The following is a 16750-nucleotide window of genomic DNA, read 5'->3' as shown; positions in this document are numbered from 1 at the left end:
TGACTGGCCAGTTCTGCGCGCCCAGCCTCCTGGGGACGCGGCCCCGCCCCCACGCTGTGGCCCCGCCCCCACGCCGTGGCCCTGCCCCACGACGTGGCCCCCGCCCCTGCAGCGGTTGGAATTTGAATCTCCCGCCGGTTGCGACGGAAGTGGTGGCCCCTGAGGCCTTAGACCGGCTGTGGAGAGGCTGGACCCCAGCGCGCGGTGCAGAGCGGGTGAGATGCTGAATGTTCCAGAGTCTTCAGGAGGCAGGGCCCCAAGTCTCAGGTGTGATTTTCCACACAAGCCCTGCCTTCATGTGCCTGAATTCACTCAGTAACTGTTCAGTGAGCATTTGGTGTGTCAGCCTCTGCTCCGCACTGGGCACAGGGTAGTCAACATGACAGACCTAGTTCACGGTCTAGGTGGGCAGAACGGAGACGACCCACAAATGAAGATATTACAAACCACGAGATACGCTCTGAAAAGTGAGGGAAAGGCTAGGGTACTATGACGCAGAATAGGAAGATTTGACCTTTAGAAAATCGGGGAAGATATCCCAGATTTGCCAATTTTGTCTTTCAGATTGTAAATCCCAAAGCTGAATTTTCTGTTGAAGCAAAAATAGTTCTCCTCCCACTCTTAAAATAGGATTTGTAAAATGCAGTGATTAAGCTTGATTCAATAGTATTTAGAAATTTTTACCCGCCCCCCCATGAGAGAATAGCTGTTTTTCTCAGTTATATAAGGAAAATTTACGAATACTTTTCACGTTCTAGATTTACGAAACAAGTAGCAAAGAACTGGTATCATCCAAACTACATTTGTGCTACAATATAAGAACAATTGCAACAAAAACAAAAGAGGTTTAAAAATTCCATGTATTTGGGAAATTAAAAACACTTTTAAATGACTCATTAAAGAAGACACTGCAAGGAGAATTAGAAAAGACTTGTAACTGAATGATAATGAAAATTCTATAAATCAAAGCTTTTGAGGTGCAGCTAAGATCAATCCTTAAATGCTTATATCAAAATAGAAGGACCGATATTTAACACATAATGAAAAAGTGAGAAAAATACAACAGTACTGCAAAAACTAGACGAGCAGAAACTAAAAAAGCAGAAGGCAAATATACAATAATGAAGAGCAACATAGCAAAAAGTTACTTTTTGAAAATAATAAAAGGGAGAAACCTCTGGTAAAACTTCTGGTGAAGAAAAATAATGACAGTCATTTTTAGGAATGAAAAAGGTGTTATAGGACAGAACTGGGATTAAAAAACTAGAGAATGATATAGATTACTTTTTGTCCATAAAATGTGAAACTTGAACAAAATGAACATATTTCTAGAAAATATCATTACATAAACAAAATTGCCTTAAAGAGAAATGGAAAATCTGGTAAAGCCCATCTGATAAAGACCACAAGGGACGTATCTATAGTTAAAAAAGTCAGATTTGTTGGTTTATTGCTATAAGGTAAGGAACTGCAGAGGAACTGTGCAGTCTCACCAAAAAAGGAAGAGTTATAGGATTTGGGGAATTTTAGGGAAAAGGGGAATTTTAGGGAAAAAGGGAATTTTAGGGAAAACGGAAATTAAGTACTGTTTTGATAGGATCAACAAAAACTAGGACTGTGTGTAGTATGCATATCAAGTCCGGACTGAGAAGCAGATTTGGGATCCTGTTTCCTTGGAAGCTACAAAATTAAAATAAATGTGGAATGCTGAGTCTGAAAACCTTTTATGCGAATCTGCAGAAACTGCTTGTCTGTATTGAAAAGTCTGACGTATCTCAGATCCTCCAGGCAAAAGTGAGAATGGCCATTCTTTCTGATATGATTTCAAATAAATTTTCTGACAATTGATGATTTTAGAGAACAAGATTTCTCAGTAATCTTTGTTCTGGAGATGGATGAGTAAAGAAGAGCTGGGGTTATCCTTGGTAAGAAAGCGTGGTCAGTCGAAAGAGGGTTGCACTTCATTACAGGAGTAATGCTGAACTTGACTATAAAGACTGTGGCTTGGGGTGGATTCTTTTGAGTGCAACTTGAGCACTTACAAAGAGAAAATGACAAATCGATTTGTTAATTCTTAGCTCAACTCATGGTCTGAGCACCAGAGAGCTTCCAACATAGCCTTACAGTAATTTCTTATTCTTATAGTGCAGATTAATTTTCCTGGAAATCAAATAAAAAATTTAATTGTGCAGGTTGCTGAATTACAGCTATAGTATGACCTTGAGAGAAATACTGTTTCCTGTTTAACTTTGCTGATGGCTTCATTTGATCTGTTACCCCAGTCTGGTTAATGGCTGAGCTGATTTTTAACTTTCTCAGTCTGAGCTGATTTTTGTTCAGTTTTAGGTTCAATTTTTTTTTTTTCAGTCCCCTCCTGGCCAAGGGCAGACAGTCTCCCTATGGGACATTACTCTTTCCCACAGATCTTCACTATTGTCCTGTTTTCATTGATCAAAATGATTTTTCAGCAAACATGGTTGGTAGTTGGACAAAAGTCAGTCCTTCACATTCTTTTATTATGAGTTGTTGAGTTATCTGACATGACAGTAACTGCATAGTAGCATTTATGATTCTAGAGATCAAACATTTGAGCACTTCATAGATCTTGGGTAGAAGCTGTCTGTGGTGAATTAATTATGTATCCCAAGTTAGATGTGTTCTTGGTCTTGTTCCTCTTTCCTGTTGTGAACAATGAGATGTTATTTTAGGTAGGATGAGGCCCAACTGAATGAGGTTGGATCTTAATCCAGATCTCTAGAGTCCTTTATAATCAGAGGAAATTCAGACAGAGAGAGAAAGTCACAGGGAGGAGCTGGAAGTCAGAAGTCAGTGGGAACCCAGAAAAGAAAGGAAAGAGGACATCATCTTGTGTTGGGAAATTCAGAGAACCCTAAGACTGCCAGCCAGTCGGAACGCTATTGACCCCGCAAGAAAGCAAATCTTTCTAGCCTCTGAAACCATGAACCAATAAATTTCTATTATTTAAGCCAACCCATTGTATGCTATTTGTGATAGTAGCTCAGAAAACCTAAGACACCATCCACTTCTTATAATTATTTCCTTGCTGGGATGGTCTTGGATGTGTAATTCCTTTATACATTTATTGGCTTCTGAAGAAGAGGCCTTTGGCTAGGATGGTATTCCAGTGATTTGAGGATGGGCTATATCTTTTTTTTTCTGTTTTGGAGGTACCAGGAATTGAATATGGGACCTTGTACATAGGAAGCTGGTGCTCCAATCACTGAGCTATACCTGGTCCCTGGGGTTGTAGCCTTTGAACTGAGAAACGCTGGATCAATACCCTCAGGTTTTTACTGCTCTGTTAGTTATGAATAGTACCTGGTAAGACCCTTCCCATTGAGGTTTGAGGTAGTCTTTGTCTGATGTCTCTTCCAGAGAACATGTCCGAAAAAAAAACTCATGAAGAGATTGTTTCAGAGGATGATTTTGAAATGCTTCTTTCATCTGTGAATATAAAACTATGTGTGCCACATGAGTTACTTACACTAGTTGTCTGTATCAGCCTGTATAATAAGGCAGTCTGGGAGTGGGCTGATATTCACAGATGCATCGGATGCCCAGTTATCAATCCATAGATGAAAGAGCTGATGGACTCCTGAGGGAGGTGGACCTCATGGTCATTAAGCACCAGGTAACACTTTAGGCCAAGGGAATTCAATAATTTATGAAAGCCTGTTTAATTTAAGTATGGCAGGCTGAAAAGAGAGCACTCTATGAGTGAAAATGCTGTTCGCCAAAATGGACAACTGGTCAGAAATGATACCATGTATGGCATTTCAAATATAGATACTTCAATTGAAGGAACTTCAGATGACATGGCTGTTGTAATGCAACTTCATTAAGATGACAGATAATCAAACTAAACAGACATCTACATGTCTCTTCTAGAAGAGGAGAACAAAGAATGTGCTAAAAGAGAAATGGTCATGTATTCAATTACTGTAGCATTCTGGCTGCTTAATAGCTGGCTCTGTTTCCGCCGCTAGAGGTAACCTCAGCTTTCAAGAATATTTGTCTCAACAGCTGGAAATATAAAGAATTTGAAAAAAAAAAAAAAGTCCATTTGTCCTGTTTTACCTGAAGACTGAGGGTGGTGTGCACAGTGGGGGTTTCGAGTAAGAGGAAATGTCATGCAAAGCTCCTTAGCAACAGTTCCAGTGAAGGGAGTGTTTCCATCATTAAAGAGATAATTTGGGATTTCCCAAATTCTTGACACAAAGTCAAGAAACTTTTTTGTCATTGTTGAAGCTGTGTGGCTTTCTGAGAAGAGAAATTTTGATCCATCCTGGAATAGACATTTTATGACCCAAACATATTTATATACCATTTTTAGATGCAATTGCCTTTTTGGAATAGTTTAAAGGGTCCCTGAAGCTTTGGCTTCAGACCCTGTTCCTTTTTTTGAGTTTTGTTAAAATTAAGTCATAAGCAGTTAAGATGTGTTTTTAAAAAATGGATCTTAATCTACATTTATTTGTTTAGACATAAACAAATATGTAACTGTGTATATAGATGATAAAATTAAAGCTTTTAACTTTAATTTCAAAAGATAATTAATCATATCAACATATTAAAGAATGTGAATATTATATTGAATTTACCCTAATAAATTGTAATAATTCCCTTAATCAAATGACATTATCTTCAATACGTATTTGTATCTCTCTGTAATTATTATAGCTAATATAACCTTATTAATTTTTGTTAATTACTACTCTTAGCAAAGTAAACAACCTTTGTTTTCTCTAGACACAGAAAACTAAGACAGGAAACCAAGAACTGTCTAGCTGTTTTTTTTCTTTCTATTTTATATTATCTTTATATATTGTAATGTTACAAAAAATTATTATATAATATTAATCTATAGCCATTTGAAATATGTTAGAATAATAGTAAATTGAAACTATTTAGTAAGCAACATTTTTAATCTTTTTTTTTAAACTTTTTAATTGTCCAGCATCCAAAATTATTTATCCATTGACTCAATTTAACTTTGTCCAAGGTTTTAAAAGAAGTTAATTAAGGATCTGGAAGTTTTGATTTTAGCTAATACAATAAACCCTTATGATTGGTAGTATTATAAGAATTTTACAAGATTTTAGAAGGCATCATTACAATTTTATGTAGTGAAATACAATTTTATTTTTGTAATCATAAACAATTTATGAAGACAGTGATAATATACTTACCAAACCAGTGTAGGAAATTTAGAAAGTTTAAATCATAGGAAGTTTAACCGTAGTCTTATGTAAATGAGGGTATTGTGTTGACATTAACTTTATTTAATAGAACTAGGTAAAAGACATGGAGTTTCTGTAAATTAATATTACCTCATTTTAATTTTTAAAGATTCATCTCTCTCAAGAATATTACATGAGCCTTATAGGACTCATATTTATGAACTAAATTTTAAAGATTCTTTAAATCATGTTTAAAAATTCTTATTTTATCATGGAACTAAGATGTTTGTTTTAGTATGCTAAAGGCTGCTAAGCAATATACCAGAAATGGATTGGCTTTTACAATTAGAGCTTAACAGTTCTGAGGATGTGAAAGTGTCCAAATCAAGGCATCATCAGAGATGCTTTCTCACCAAAGTCAGCTACTGGTGAACCTGGCACAGATGCTGCAGCTGTGGGTGATCAGGTATATGGGAGGATACCATGACACATCTACTTATTTCTCCCTTTCCCCCAGGCCTACTTGCTTTCAGCTTCTGGCTTCAGTGGCTCCTCAGCTTCTAGGAGTTTTTCTTTCTGTCTCTGCAGCTTTTTTTGGTCTCTGTGACTTTTTATACCTCCATATATAAAGGACTCTGGTAAAAGGATTAAGATCCACCCTGGGTCACGCAATCTAATCAAAAGCCCTTAACTGACATAATTTAATCAAAAGGTCCTACCTATAATAGGTTTACATACACAGGAAATAATTGGCTTTAAGAACAGGATTTTTTGGGGGCCACAAAAGACTCAAATTGCCACAATCTTTTTTCCTTAATTTGCAACTCTAGTGACAAAGACCATTATTCAAATACATGTCTCAAGATCCACATATTTTAGAATAAAAGAGACACAAACAGTTTAATAACTTAAACTCCCCTTAGGAATTCTTAACTGAACTAAATACTTAAATGTGGGCACATCAAGACAGGATAATTGTGTGTTCCTGTGATCACTTAATTTTTAAATTTTCCAACAGAACAAGAGGGAGAGGAACAGAGCAGGGAGAAATAAGAAAAAGTGAGAGGGAGCCAACTTCTGACAAATGTAAAATTTAGATATAAAATTTAGACACATGCAAAAGAGTGAGAGTCATTATATATAACTTCAACAATAACTTGAGCCTTTGGCAATTTGATCAAGTTGTACAATTAAAAAGCCAGTACTTATTAATTCCTAATGTACAGAAACATAGGAGGGGGTTGCCTCATATGCTAAACAAAGTGATCTGTCTCTTAGACAAGACAATTTGCTTTAAGGGGCTCTCCAATGAATAATCTTGTTCATGTCGAAAGTTTTCAAAAGTGGCCAGTACAATTCCAAATTGTCCTTTTTAAGTTGTGCCATTTAGAAAGAGAAATGCAGAGATGAGACAATAGCCAGAGTTCTTTCAGGAGGAAATACACATTTATTAACCCAAACCTAAGAGGCACTGGCTGACAATTGGCGAAAACAGAACCTTGTGTCTCGGGCCCACAATCCCTAAAGTTATACTATTCCAGTTGATGGCTCAACGAATCGGAGGCCTCACAGAAGGTGGAGTGTGAAGAGATCTCCTCCAAAACCAATTTCTCATGCACAGACCAGACTGAGGAAAAATGTGGACATGCAGTCAGATGAGAAAAGGTGGTGTTAAAAGTCAGATTTTCCCAGTGGATTCTGCACAGAGATGCAGGGGTTCTTAGAGGTACACATCATTCCAAGTTGAGAGTTTCAGTCCATGGCAGTGAGGGTCTTACTAAATCTTTAATAAAGTCCATCTGATAGAGACCACGAAGGACAAATCTGTAGTCCAACAAAGTCAGGTTTGTTGACATATTGCAATGAAAGCAGGCACTCCAGAGGAACCATGGAGTGCCTTTCATCAAACAAAGAAGAGACAGGACTACTGTAGAATTTGTTGGGAGAGTTGAGATTAGTGTTTTGATAGGCTCAAAGCAAAGCAGGGCTGTTTATGCAAGTACTAACAAGGTAGAGGTGGAGACGTCAACCAAAGTACTCCAGCTGAAGAAACTCATGCTCTATGCATAGCTGGGTTTTTTCCCGTCGGCAACCTCTCTAAATCTCTTAAAAACTGATCTGTGCATAACACATTTCCACTTGTCTCTGAAAGAGGCAGTTCTGCTGCTGTGACTATCCTGGGGTGGTACTTGAACTCGGTCTGGGTCAGGGACAAGATGCTTGTCATGGACGAACAGCTTCATGCCTCCATCACACTCCCTGGCGGGCTTCAGTTTAAGCTGTGGTGGAAGAACAGCTCTCTCTTGACTTGTAAGTAAAAAAGTCTAGGCCCCATTGTCCTTTAAGAGTAATAGTATTGCTCACTCCCCTCAAATACTCACAGTCTTGTACCAGATGAGGGAAACAGGAATCAGGCAGAAAGAGATAAAAATGTAGCTTTACTACTCAGAAGAGCTAGAAGGAGGTTGTGGCTTAGATATGCACCCATTGTTGGGAGGGCTCCTTAATACCTACTATCGCTTGTTGCAGGCTTGCTGTCCACTGCCTCACAGGGACAGAGCTTGCATGAGACCCAATAGGCTGCTTCATTTGGAAGACTTGCCCATCTCTGACACTGGCCTAGCTAACCAAAAAATACGGCAATCAGGGTGATGTGCTGAGCTCTTAAAAGTGTATCAGTTGTTGATCACAGATGTCAGCTGAAAATCATTAAGGCGTTCTGATGACTGGCCAACCAGGGAAACCCTGGAGGAGCTGACTCAATGCATGCTCAACATCTCCCACATCCACCCATGAGACAAGTCAGATGAGGGAGCCCCTGAGATGGGCCAAGCTATTCTTCCAGAACTACTTCAGAAAAGGGCCAAGACAGGAGTGTAGGAGGAGAGAGAGGATGGTGACTTCACAGGCTTTTTGAGGAGAACACTCACTGAGCTGTCCCAAAGAATTGGGGTTGGAAGTAAGAGCCAAGGGAAGCAGAAACCACAAAACTGGAAAACTCACCACTCTCTAGGAAGGGGACAGGGATGCTGCAGGTTCCCTACCCAGCAATGACCAGGTCCCTCACAAAGCTCATTTCTCTCTCCATGAGAGGTAACAGACCCTCTGATGGGTGAGGTGCCAGAGGGTTGACTTTGGGTAAAAGACCCTCATGCCCAAGCCTGGATTGGAGACACAAGAATTCCCACCTTCAAGGGATGGTGTGGATTCATTAGACCGGGAATTTGTCAGCACACAACAGTGAAGACTAGAGACCACAGGCCCCCCTCCTCAAGTATTCTGGACTAGGAATCACCCCAGGACCTTTACATGTCCCTAATGGAATAAGGAATCCTATTATCAGCAGAGGTTGAATTTCCTGGTAGTTCAATAAAATGGGGGCACAGAGGAGATTATATTGGATTTAGCAAAGGTAAAGGAATGAGACTGTTTTGTGGAATAAAACACATACCTGATATCTATAGGAGGTGTTGAAGCAAGGCAGGCTTTCTGTTATGTTTTATTTATATCTGCTAGAGATACTGGTTTTTGTCTTTTTGTCTTTTTTTTTTTTTAGATACTGTTTTGTTTGATCAATATTCCAATAATAGTAGTAGAAAATGTTTTCCTCCCCAAATCCAAGGCAGACAGATTTTTTTTTTTAGCAGTGAAACAGATAACTTAAAAAAAAAAGGAGTTGTGAGTTTATAAAACAGTCATGTGGTGGATTCCCATATACCATCCACCACCAACAACTTGCATGGTCATGTTACATTTGTTACAACTGATAAAAGAATATTACTACCAACTATGGTCTATAGCAGGGGTGCTTAACAAGGGGTCCATGAGCTTGAATTGAAGTAAAAAAACCATTCTTCTTGTGGGAATGTGTTGGTGTGAGTGTGATATATTCATTAAGTAGTACACAGTTAAGTGTGGACTTAATAAGGAGTCTGTGGTTTTCACCTGTCTGGCAAAGGGACCCATGGAACAAAAAAGGTTAAGAACCTCTGGTCTATAGCTTACATTAGGTGTATTTCCCCCATAAACCACCTGCATTCATCAGCCGAAGGGGTGCTGATGCAAAATACCAGAAATCAGTTGGTTTTTATAAAGGGTATTTATTTGGGATAGAAGCTTAGTTACTAGGTCATAAAGCATAAGTTACTTCCCTCACCAAAGTCTTTTGCCATGTGTTAGAGCAAGATGGCTGCTGACATCAGCCAGGGTTCAGGCTTCCTGGGTTCCTCTCTTCCCAGGGTTTGTTTCTCTCTAGGCTCGGGTCCTCTGTTTTCTCCACAAGGTCAGCTGTAGATGATGAGGCTGTCTAAGGCTTTGCCTCTCTCCACAAGGCCAGCTGTGGACTATCAGGTGACTGGCTCTGTCTCCTTAGGGCCTTCTCTCTTTCCTCCCAACCAAGCTCCTCTGTGTGTTCACTTCCTGGGCTCCGGCTCAAGACTCCAGCATCAAAAACTCCATCTCTGTCCTTTGCCATGTCTTTTATCTGTGAGTCCTCACCTACCAAGGGGGCAGGGACTCACTACCCTACTGACATGGCCCAATCAAAGCCCTAATCATAATTTAATCAGGTACAGACCAGTTTACAAACATAATCCAATATCTATTTTTGGAATTCGTAAACCATATCAAACTGCTACACCACCCTATTATTAACACCATGTATTAGTGTTGTACATTTGTTATAATAAAGAATGTTCTCATTTGTACAAAACAGTCAATTTTATGTATATAGCTTTACCAATTATCTTTCTGGCTTGACCACTTCAGTGACATAGCTTTGTAATTAAGGGCAACACTTCTTAAAGAGCTCCTATACTTTTTGTAAAACCACCTCCATTTCTATTAAGCCCTGTATGAGTTTGGCTGTAAGCAGGTTTAGTTGTCCTTTGTTTAAAGAGAGTGAAGTTTGAGAATAGAAAACTCCACAGGGGCTTGGCTCGAGATAGTTTCTGGTGGCTTTATTAGAGAGAGTGGAATTTCTTGTGCTTCCCTGGGATAGGGTAACTTAGGACCACCCTTCTCAAGCAGAGGAATTGGTGCTAGGGGAAGCTCTTCTTTTCTTTCTTGTAAGTCAGTGGTTCTGACCCTGCAGCAATCTTACCCCTAGGGAACATTTGGCAATGTTTGGAGACATTTTTGGTTGGCACAGCTGGGGGTGGTGTTGATGATGCTACTGGCATTTAGTGGATGGAGGCCTGGAATGCTGCTAAACGTCCTGCAATGCACACGACAGCCCCTGCCACATGGATTTATTAAGCCCAAAGTGTCAGGAGTGCTGAGGCTGGGAAACTCTGGTTTTAGTCATGTTTTCTATGGCATCCCCTGGCATTTCTGCTTCTCAACAATAGACCATGCTGTGAATGGAGCTCCTAAGACCTGTGTAATGCACAGCGTGCATGGCCATATGTGGTAGTCCTGCCTACCCACAGAGGAAGATGGAAGTGTGCTTTGGGGCAAACCCATCATTGCCCTCCACCTGCTGATGCAGGAAACAGGAGTGGGTATGAGAGAAGAAAGAGGCACAGATGGCACAGAGGCCAAGATGAAGAAGAGAGTCTTGGTGGAATTCCAGGACTTACAGTCTTGGAGACCCAACTCTTCCCCTGCCCTTTCCACTTGTTTGTTAATATGAAATTTATGATAAAATTTCCTATTTTCTGCATAAGCTCAGTCAAATTGGGTGTCTATCACCCACAACCAAAAAGACTCATGGCTATAAAAGGTCAAGTCTCTTTCTAAACTTGCCAAACATGGGTACTTATAAGTGTATTCTTTTATGTGTCTGGCCCTTGCGTGGTGCTGGAAGGCTTGCTAGTCTGTGACACTGGCCTGGCTGAGGAATCACAACAATTAGGGTATGATGAGCTCTTAAAAGTGTTTGTCAGCCTTTGATCACAGCTTTCAGACAACAGCTCAGTGGCTGTGACTCAGCTCTTTTTTTCCATCTGCACAGATGCCTGGTGACTTAATAAAACAGCAGTGTGTGTGTGAAGTGGGTCCTTTTGACTGGAGGAGGCATGTCTCTACTTTGGAAGATCCAGACAAGTAGCCAGGATTGCTCAATGTCTTTGGCCAGGAAAACTCAAGGCAATTATCCACAAAGAACAGGAGAGCTTGCTGATGCTGAAAAATACAGAAACAAGGAGGAGGCAGTGGATGGTCAGTTTTTATATTAAATTATTTTCTCTCAAAACAGCCCATGATCAAGGCAATAGAGTAGATACAGTAATCTGCAGGAAAAATGGAAATTCTCTTGGCCAGTTAACTGAGTCTTCCAGGATAATATTTGGCTTTGGTACATTATTTTTCACCATCCTTGTTGACAATCTCCCTTCTTCACTGTTTTGACCTTGGAATTTCTTGGCCAAGGGCATTGGACATCCTTGGCTAATTTCCTGGATCTTCCAGGATAAAAACAAAAGAACATCTCTATGAGTTCTCCATTAAATACAATATTATTTGATAGTTTAAGGCAGATATTTTTATTAGAAAATATAAATGTTATTCTAATCCAACTATATTAAGAATTAAAAAAAATTAGGAATGGATGATGATGACAATGATAACCATGATTTGTTGATCTAACTTAATATAAGAATTGTTCTGAGCAAATTACATATCTTATTCAAATTTATTTTCCCTGTTTTAAAATGGAAGAATCTGAGGTTCAGAGAAGTTTGGTAAATTGCTGACTAAAGAAGAAATGGTGGAGCCAAAATTCTAAAGCAGGCCAGTCTTCCCTGAGTCTGTATATCTTTATTGCTCTTGCAACCAGTGTGATATATTAGTAAATCTCCTAGGTCTAAACAAGGCTTGCATTCATGATTTAAACCCTTTTTGTTCTTTGGTGCCTTGTACTTTTAGAATGGGGTTTGGCAAAGTTTGACTCATTAGATAAATTCAGCCTGCTGTCTGTTTTTTGTAAATGAAAAGTTACTATAAGACAGCTACACTCATTTGCTGTCTGTGGCTTTTTCTGCTCCAGCGGCAGAGTTTAGTAGTTGAGACAGTGACCATATGGGCTGCCCCGAAAATATTTACGATATGGCCCTTTACAGAAAAAGTTTGCAGTTCTCTGTTTTTGACTGTAAGCTTAATGAAGACAGAAACCATGTGTTTTACTCATTCACCTTTCTACTCTCCAGCACCAATCCAATAGGTAGATGCCAATATAGAAATGCATCAGAAAGTTGAAATCAAGTTTTGTCAAATAAATGTGTAACCTATATAAAGGCTGGATAGTCTTGTGGTCTCATTACACACTACATAATTATTACACACTACATAAATGGGAAAATAAGGCTTTGACCCACATCTGGCTCTTTCTCCCTTGACCATGACATCAAATGACATGTACAACTAAATCATTCAACATGTTTAATGTTGAGCAGGATGCTTTGGGTGGCATAGGAATTGGCCTTTAATCATGCTTTTTTATTTTGCCAAAGTTTGTTCTACTGGCTGCCTGGTAAGGAGTTGGGGCTGAGTTCCCCAGAGTAAGACTGAGGACGACTTTGCAGAGAACATAAGGACATGGGATGAGTAGGGGGAAGAGGAGAAAGGATGGAGAGGTGTTCTATGGTCAGGTAAGTCTTCAGGTGCCAGAGACTCTCTGGTGACCAGTATACATGGGGACAGAGGGAGCTCAGGGGAGGAGGCAACATGACTGCAGCCTTGCTGCCTCCACGAGGGCAGGACAGGTCCAGTTGTGGTGTTCACTCCCCCAGAGTTGCTCCTCCTCCTCCACCTTCAGCCTAACCAATGTTGGCCCCAATGAGCAAGAAGTTCTGGAGGGAAGGACAGACAAGAAAGATCATTTTCTGAGCTGTACAGGAGCTTCTGGAAATGCAGACCTTCACTGGGAGAGGCAAGTTCTCACTCCATCTGAAAGCCAGGCCACTGTAGAAACCAAGTCCTTAGGCTTTGGAGGACTTTATAAAATACTTTCCCTACCAGCTGCCTGCCCCCAGGAATTTATCTTTATTTCCCAAGCTGCAGCTTTCTGGAAGACATCCATAAATACCACCTTCTTCTTCCAGAATTTTCTCTCCCAGGAGAACAGTGCACACCTGGGTGCTAGCCTGAGGCTACTCCCCTGCCCCTACCAGTTTTCTTATACCTAGAGAACATGGATTCTGGACATGAAAGGCCATGTCAAGGACCTTCCCTCACTGCTGTGGACAGGAGGTCTGGCTGGTAGCCCAGTGGAGACCATCACACCACCAAGGAAGTTCTGTGTCTAAGCTGATTCTTTTGCTCAGTCTCATTCCCTCACATAGCTACATTGTAGATGTACATTGTAGATGTTTAAGCAAGGTTTTTAAACTGATTATTGGAAACTGAGCAATTACACATAAAGCCAGGATTCCAGTTAATCGAAACCTGGTATTAATACTCAACAGTTTAACACACAAAATATATTATTTTCTATAAAAATTGGGTTCAGGATGCAAGTATGAGTTAGGAGATCCCCCTGGTCACCACCAGCCCCTGAGGCAAGCCCTCCCAGCAGGACTTTGAGCACTAGCCCAGACCCCACTTCTCACTGACCTCATAAATTTGGACCACCGCATGCGTGAGGTTGGTGGACTTTGGCAGAGGGAGTGGGAAGCCCTCCTCAAGCTTTTCTGGAAGATAAACAACAGAGACGGGGACTGGACAAGAGAGGATGTAGAGGTGTACAGACACAGCATTGCATTCACAGTTACCCCGGAGAGTGAGCCATTCTTGAAACACAGTATAGGCTATTGGATTAAGGCCTGTTGTGGGGGTGTAGAGGCCTGGGAAATGCAGCCCCTTCAGGCATGGACCAAGGTGGACAGCCTCTTGGGCCTCTGTCAGCCTATTGGAGAGCCAGCCCTAACCCAACAGCCAAAGTGGCCACGCCATGAAGGACCAGGCCCAGAACCAGGTGTGCTGACTCCAGGTGCTCTCCTCGTGCTGCCTGGGATGCTGCTCTTCCCTTGGCCCAAATCCTTACCCTCCGGCCTCAGCTTGGACTCACCTCTTCCTGGCAGCTTTGCCTGACCTCTAAGTCCATGTCAGTGCCTCCTCCTAGCTCCCGCCATCCCCGGGATTCCTTCTGTCACTCAGTTGTCACACCTGTGCTGTCATTACCTGTCACATGTCTGCCCTCCCAGCAAAGTGTGCATTCCATGAGGCAAAGATCACCCTTGCCAGTACCCAAGCTGGTACTGATGAGAGGCTCAACTTGTTGAATGAATGAATGAATGAATGAACCACGAAGCCCACAGCAGGGTAGACTCGAACCTTTGCATGGAGCAACCAGTTGCAGCTGTTCCTTACCATTGAGAGAGGGGATTATGGTGTGCTGTGCGTAGTAATTGAAGATGGTTTCCATGGGCTGCACCTGGAGCAGAGAGGATGCCAGAACAAAGGGCTCAAATAAGACAGGAATGAACACCTGACTCCCACCTCTGGAAACACCCCGTTTCTAAAATAGAGGTTGACCTTAACTACCACAGTTATACATACACAGCCCCTTATTCACAATTCCAAACTTCCAAATCTTTGAACCTTAGTTTTCCATAAATGGGTAAGGGCCATTTCATGGAAAATCTAACAGGAACTGTCACAAGGCTATTTGTTGTTTCTTTATTTCACTTTATGCAAATACTCATAGATGTTATGCAGACTTATCGATGTGTTAGATTAGAGGACTTCCAATAGTGTTAGAGAACACGTGTGGCAGGCACCCTGTACCTCTCAAATATTGTCCATCCTGAAACCACCAGGGGTTTGGAGGTGGAACAGCACACCTGGGATCCACTATTACCTTGTGAACTTTCACTGAGTGCTCACTATGTGTGACATATTGTGTCCAGGTGTCTTTCTTCACTGCTTTGCTTCACGTTATAACCCCTACTTGAGGTAGATACTATTATTATTCCCATTCCACAGACCAGAGAACTGAGGCTCAGAGGGGCTAAGTGATTTCCTCAGTGTCACACAGCTAGAAAGCAGCAGAGCTGGTATAAGAACCCAAATCTATCCTACTCCAGAGCTCATGCCCTTAATGGCCATGTCTAGTCATCCCTTAGCCCCCAGAGGGGGTCCCTCATGGATAGTTAATGCTCAGACGTGAGTGTCCTATTTCCTCCAAGAGTGTGGTGCATCTCTTTCTGGGACTTTCTGCTTCTCTTGTGACCTATGAAGCCCTGCTTGGAGAACACGGTCAAGAAATGCTGAGAAAAATACTCACATCAAAGAAATCGACGTTGGATTGTTTCAGTTCCAGTTTCAGCCAACTGTTTAGAGAAAAAGAGAATCATGGGTCACTCCCTGCCATGGCTGATCCTTTCTCACTGTTACTCTGTCGTGTGGTGCTTGGGTTCAAGGGCATTCCTGTGGGCTGGGAACCCAAAAGTTCTCTGCAATATGTTGCCTGTGGGTTTAAGACTTTAAGCATGTTCTGAGATTTAATCAGCAACAGCATTGGTAGAAATGTTTACTGAGAATTTTTAATAACTTGAAGAAATAATTATGGTGTATTATGTGCAAAAAGGTGTATTACAAAAATGTATGTACTATGTGACTCCAATTACGTAAAAAATATTTTTAAAAGACTGGTGGACACATGAAACTGCTAACAATGCTAGTCTCTAAGTGGCAAGGTTATAGGAGATTTAGTTTGCTTTTCACACTTTTGTACTTTCCAATCCTCTTTTTTTCAACAGGCATACATCACATTTGTAATTTGGAAATAGACAATAAAAACAAGAGAGAGGCCTTACACATGATATTGGCATGTAGTTGCACCTACTGAGTGAAGGAAGGCAGAGTGACTTAGGGTACCTGGATCACTCTCGCTGTAGAACCTGAACCCAAATTTGTCCATGGACCCACCTCCCATCAGGCTTTCTTCTGACCTGCTGACCTGGTTCCTGATTCAGGAACTTCTAATTACCTTAGACAGATCTCCTTGTTTTCTGTTCATCCGGGACACTACTTTTGATATTTCGTTGGTGAAGTCATTGCATAAAACCATCTCAAATCCTTATCAAAGTTCTTAAAGCTTTGCTGTCTCCCCACAGTCTAAGCCCTTGGGCATTTCCCCTGATAGGGCATAGACCCCAGGCCAGGTCCCTGCATAAATTTCAACTCCAGGAACCTCAAAAAATCCATCTGTTCCCAAAAAGCTACCCGCCAGTCCTCCTCACTGCTCCAAATGCAAACCATTAGCGTCTCTTTTCAAAGACCTCTTAAGGAGATGCTCATTTTAATGGGGTCAGGGCATTCTACCAGCCAGCAAGCATCTAATCCCAAGGCCAGCAATTAGTCCCTCTGATGAACCCCTTGTATCTGTACCTTAGTGGGGGTGGGGTCAAAACCAGACACTTGGGTGTCAGGGGAGGGCTTGGCACAGAAGATACCTCTGGGGTGAGTGCTGGTTCCCAAGGTAAGGACATAGTCCCTGCTCCCCCACCTGTAAGTTTCTTGAGGACACTGGGCCTCTGAACCCATTCGACCCTCTCTCACCGCACACCCACAGTGCGAGTACAGTGCCTCTCACCCCATAGGCTCATAGG

General features: G+C 41.3%; 1 protein-coding gene across 1 annotated transcript in view; it reads right to left on the bottom strand.

Moving 5' to 3' along the window:
* Positions 1–12565: 12565 nt before the first annotated feature.
* Positions 12566–16750, bottom strand: part of LOC101432619 (lipopolysaccharide-binding protein-like) — a 28061-nt gene continuing 23876 nt past the window's right edge. The window contains exons 9-12 of the mRNA XM_058287365.1: positions 15424–15469; positions 14508–14571; positions 13752–13828; positions 12566–12988 (exon numbers count right to left, since the gene is read on the bottom strand). Of these exons, the coding sequence (XP_058143348.1) occupies positions 12956–12988; positions 13752–13828; positions 14508–14571; positions 15424–15469 (220 nt within the window). The 3' untranslated portion in view covers positions 12566–12955. The remainder of the gene's footprint in view (positions 12989–13751; positions 13829–14507; positions 14572–15423; positions 15470–16750) is intronic.

This window comes from Dasypus novemcinctus, chromosome 24 (assembly GCF_030445035.2).
Source record: "Dasypus novemcinctus isolate mDasNov1 chromosome 24, mDasNov1.1.hap2, whole genome shotgun sequence".
Lineage (NCBI taxonomy): Eukaryota > Metazoa > Chordata > Mammalia > Cingulata > Dasypodidae > Dasypus > Dasypus novemcinctus.
Note: the sequence above shows the minus strand (reverse complement) of the source record. Positions and strands in the feature narration are given on the sequence as shown.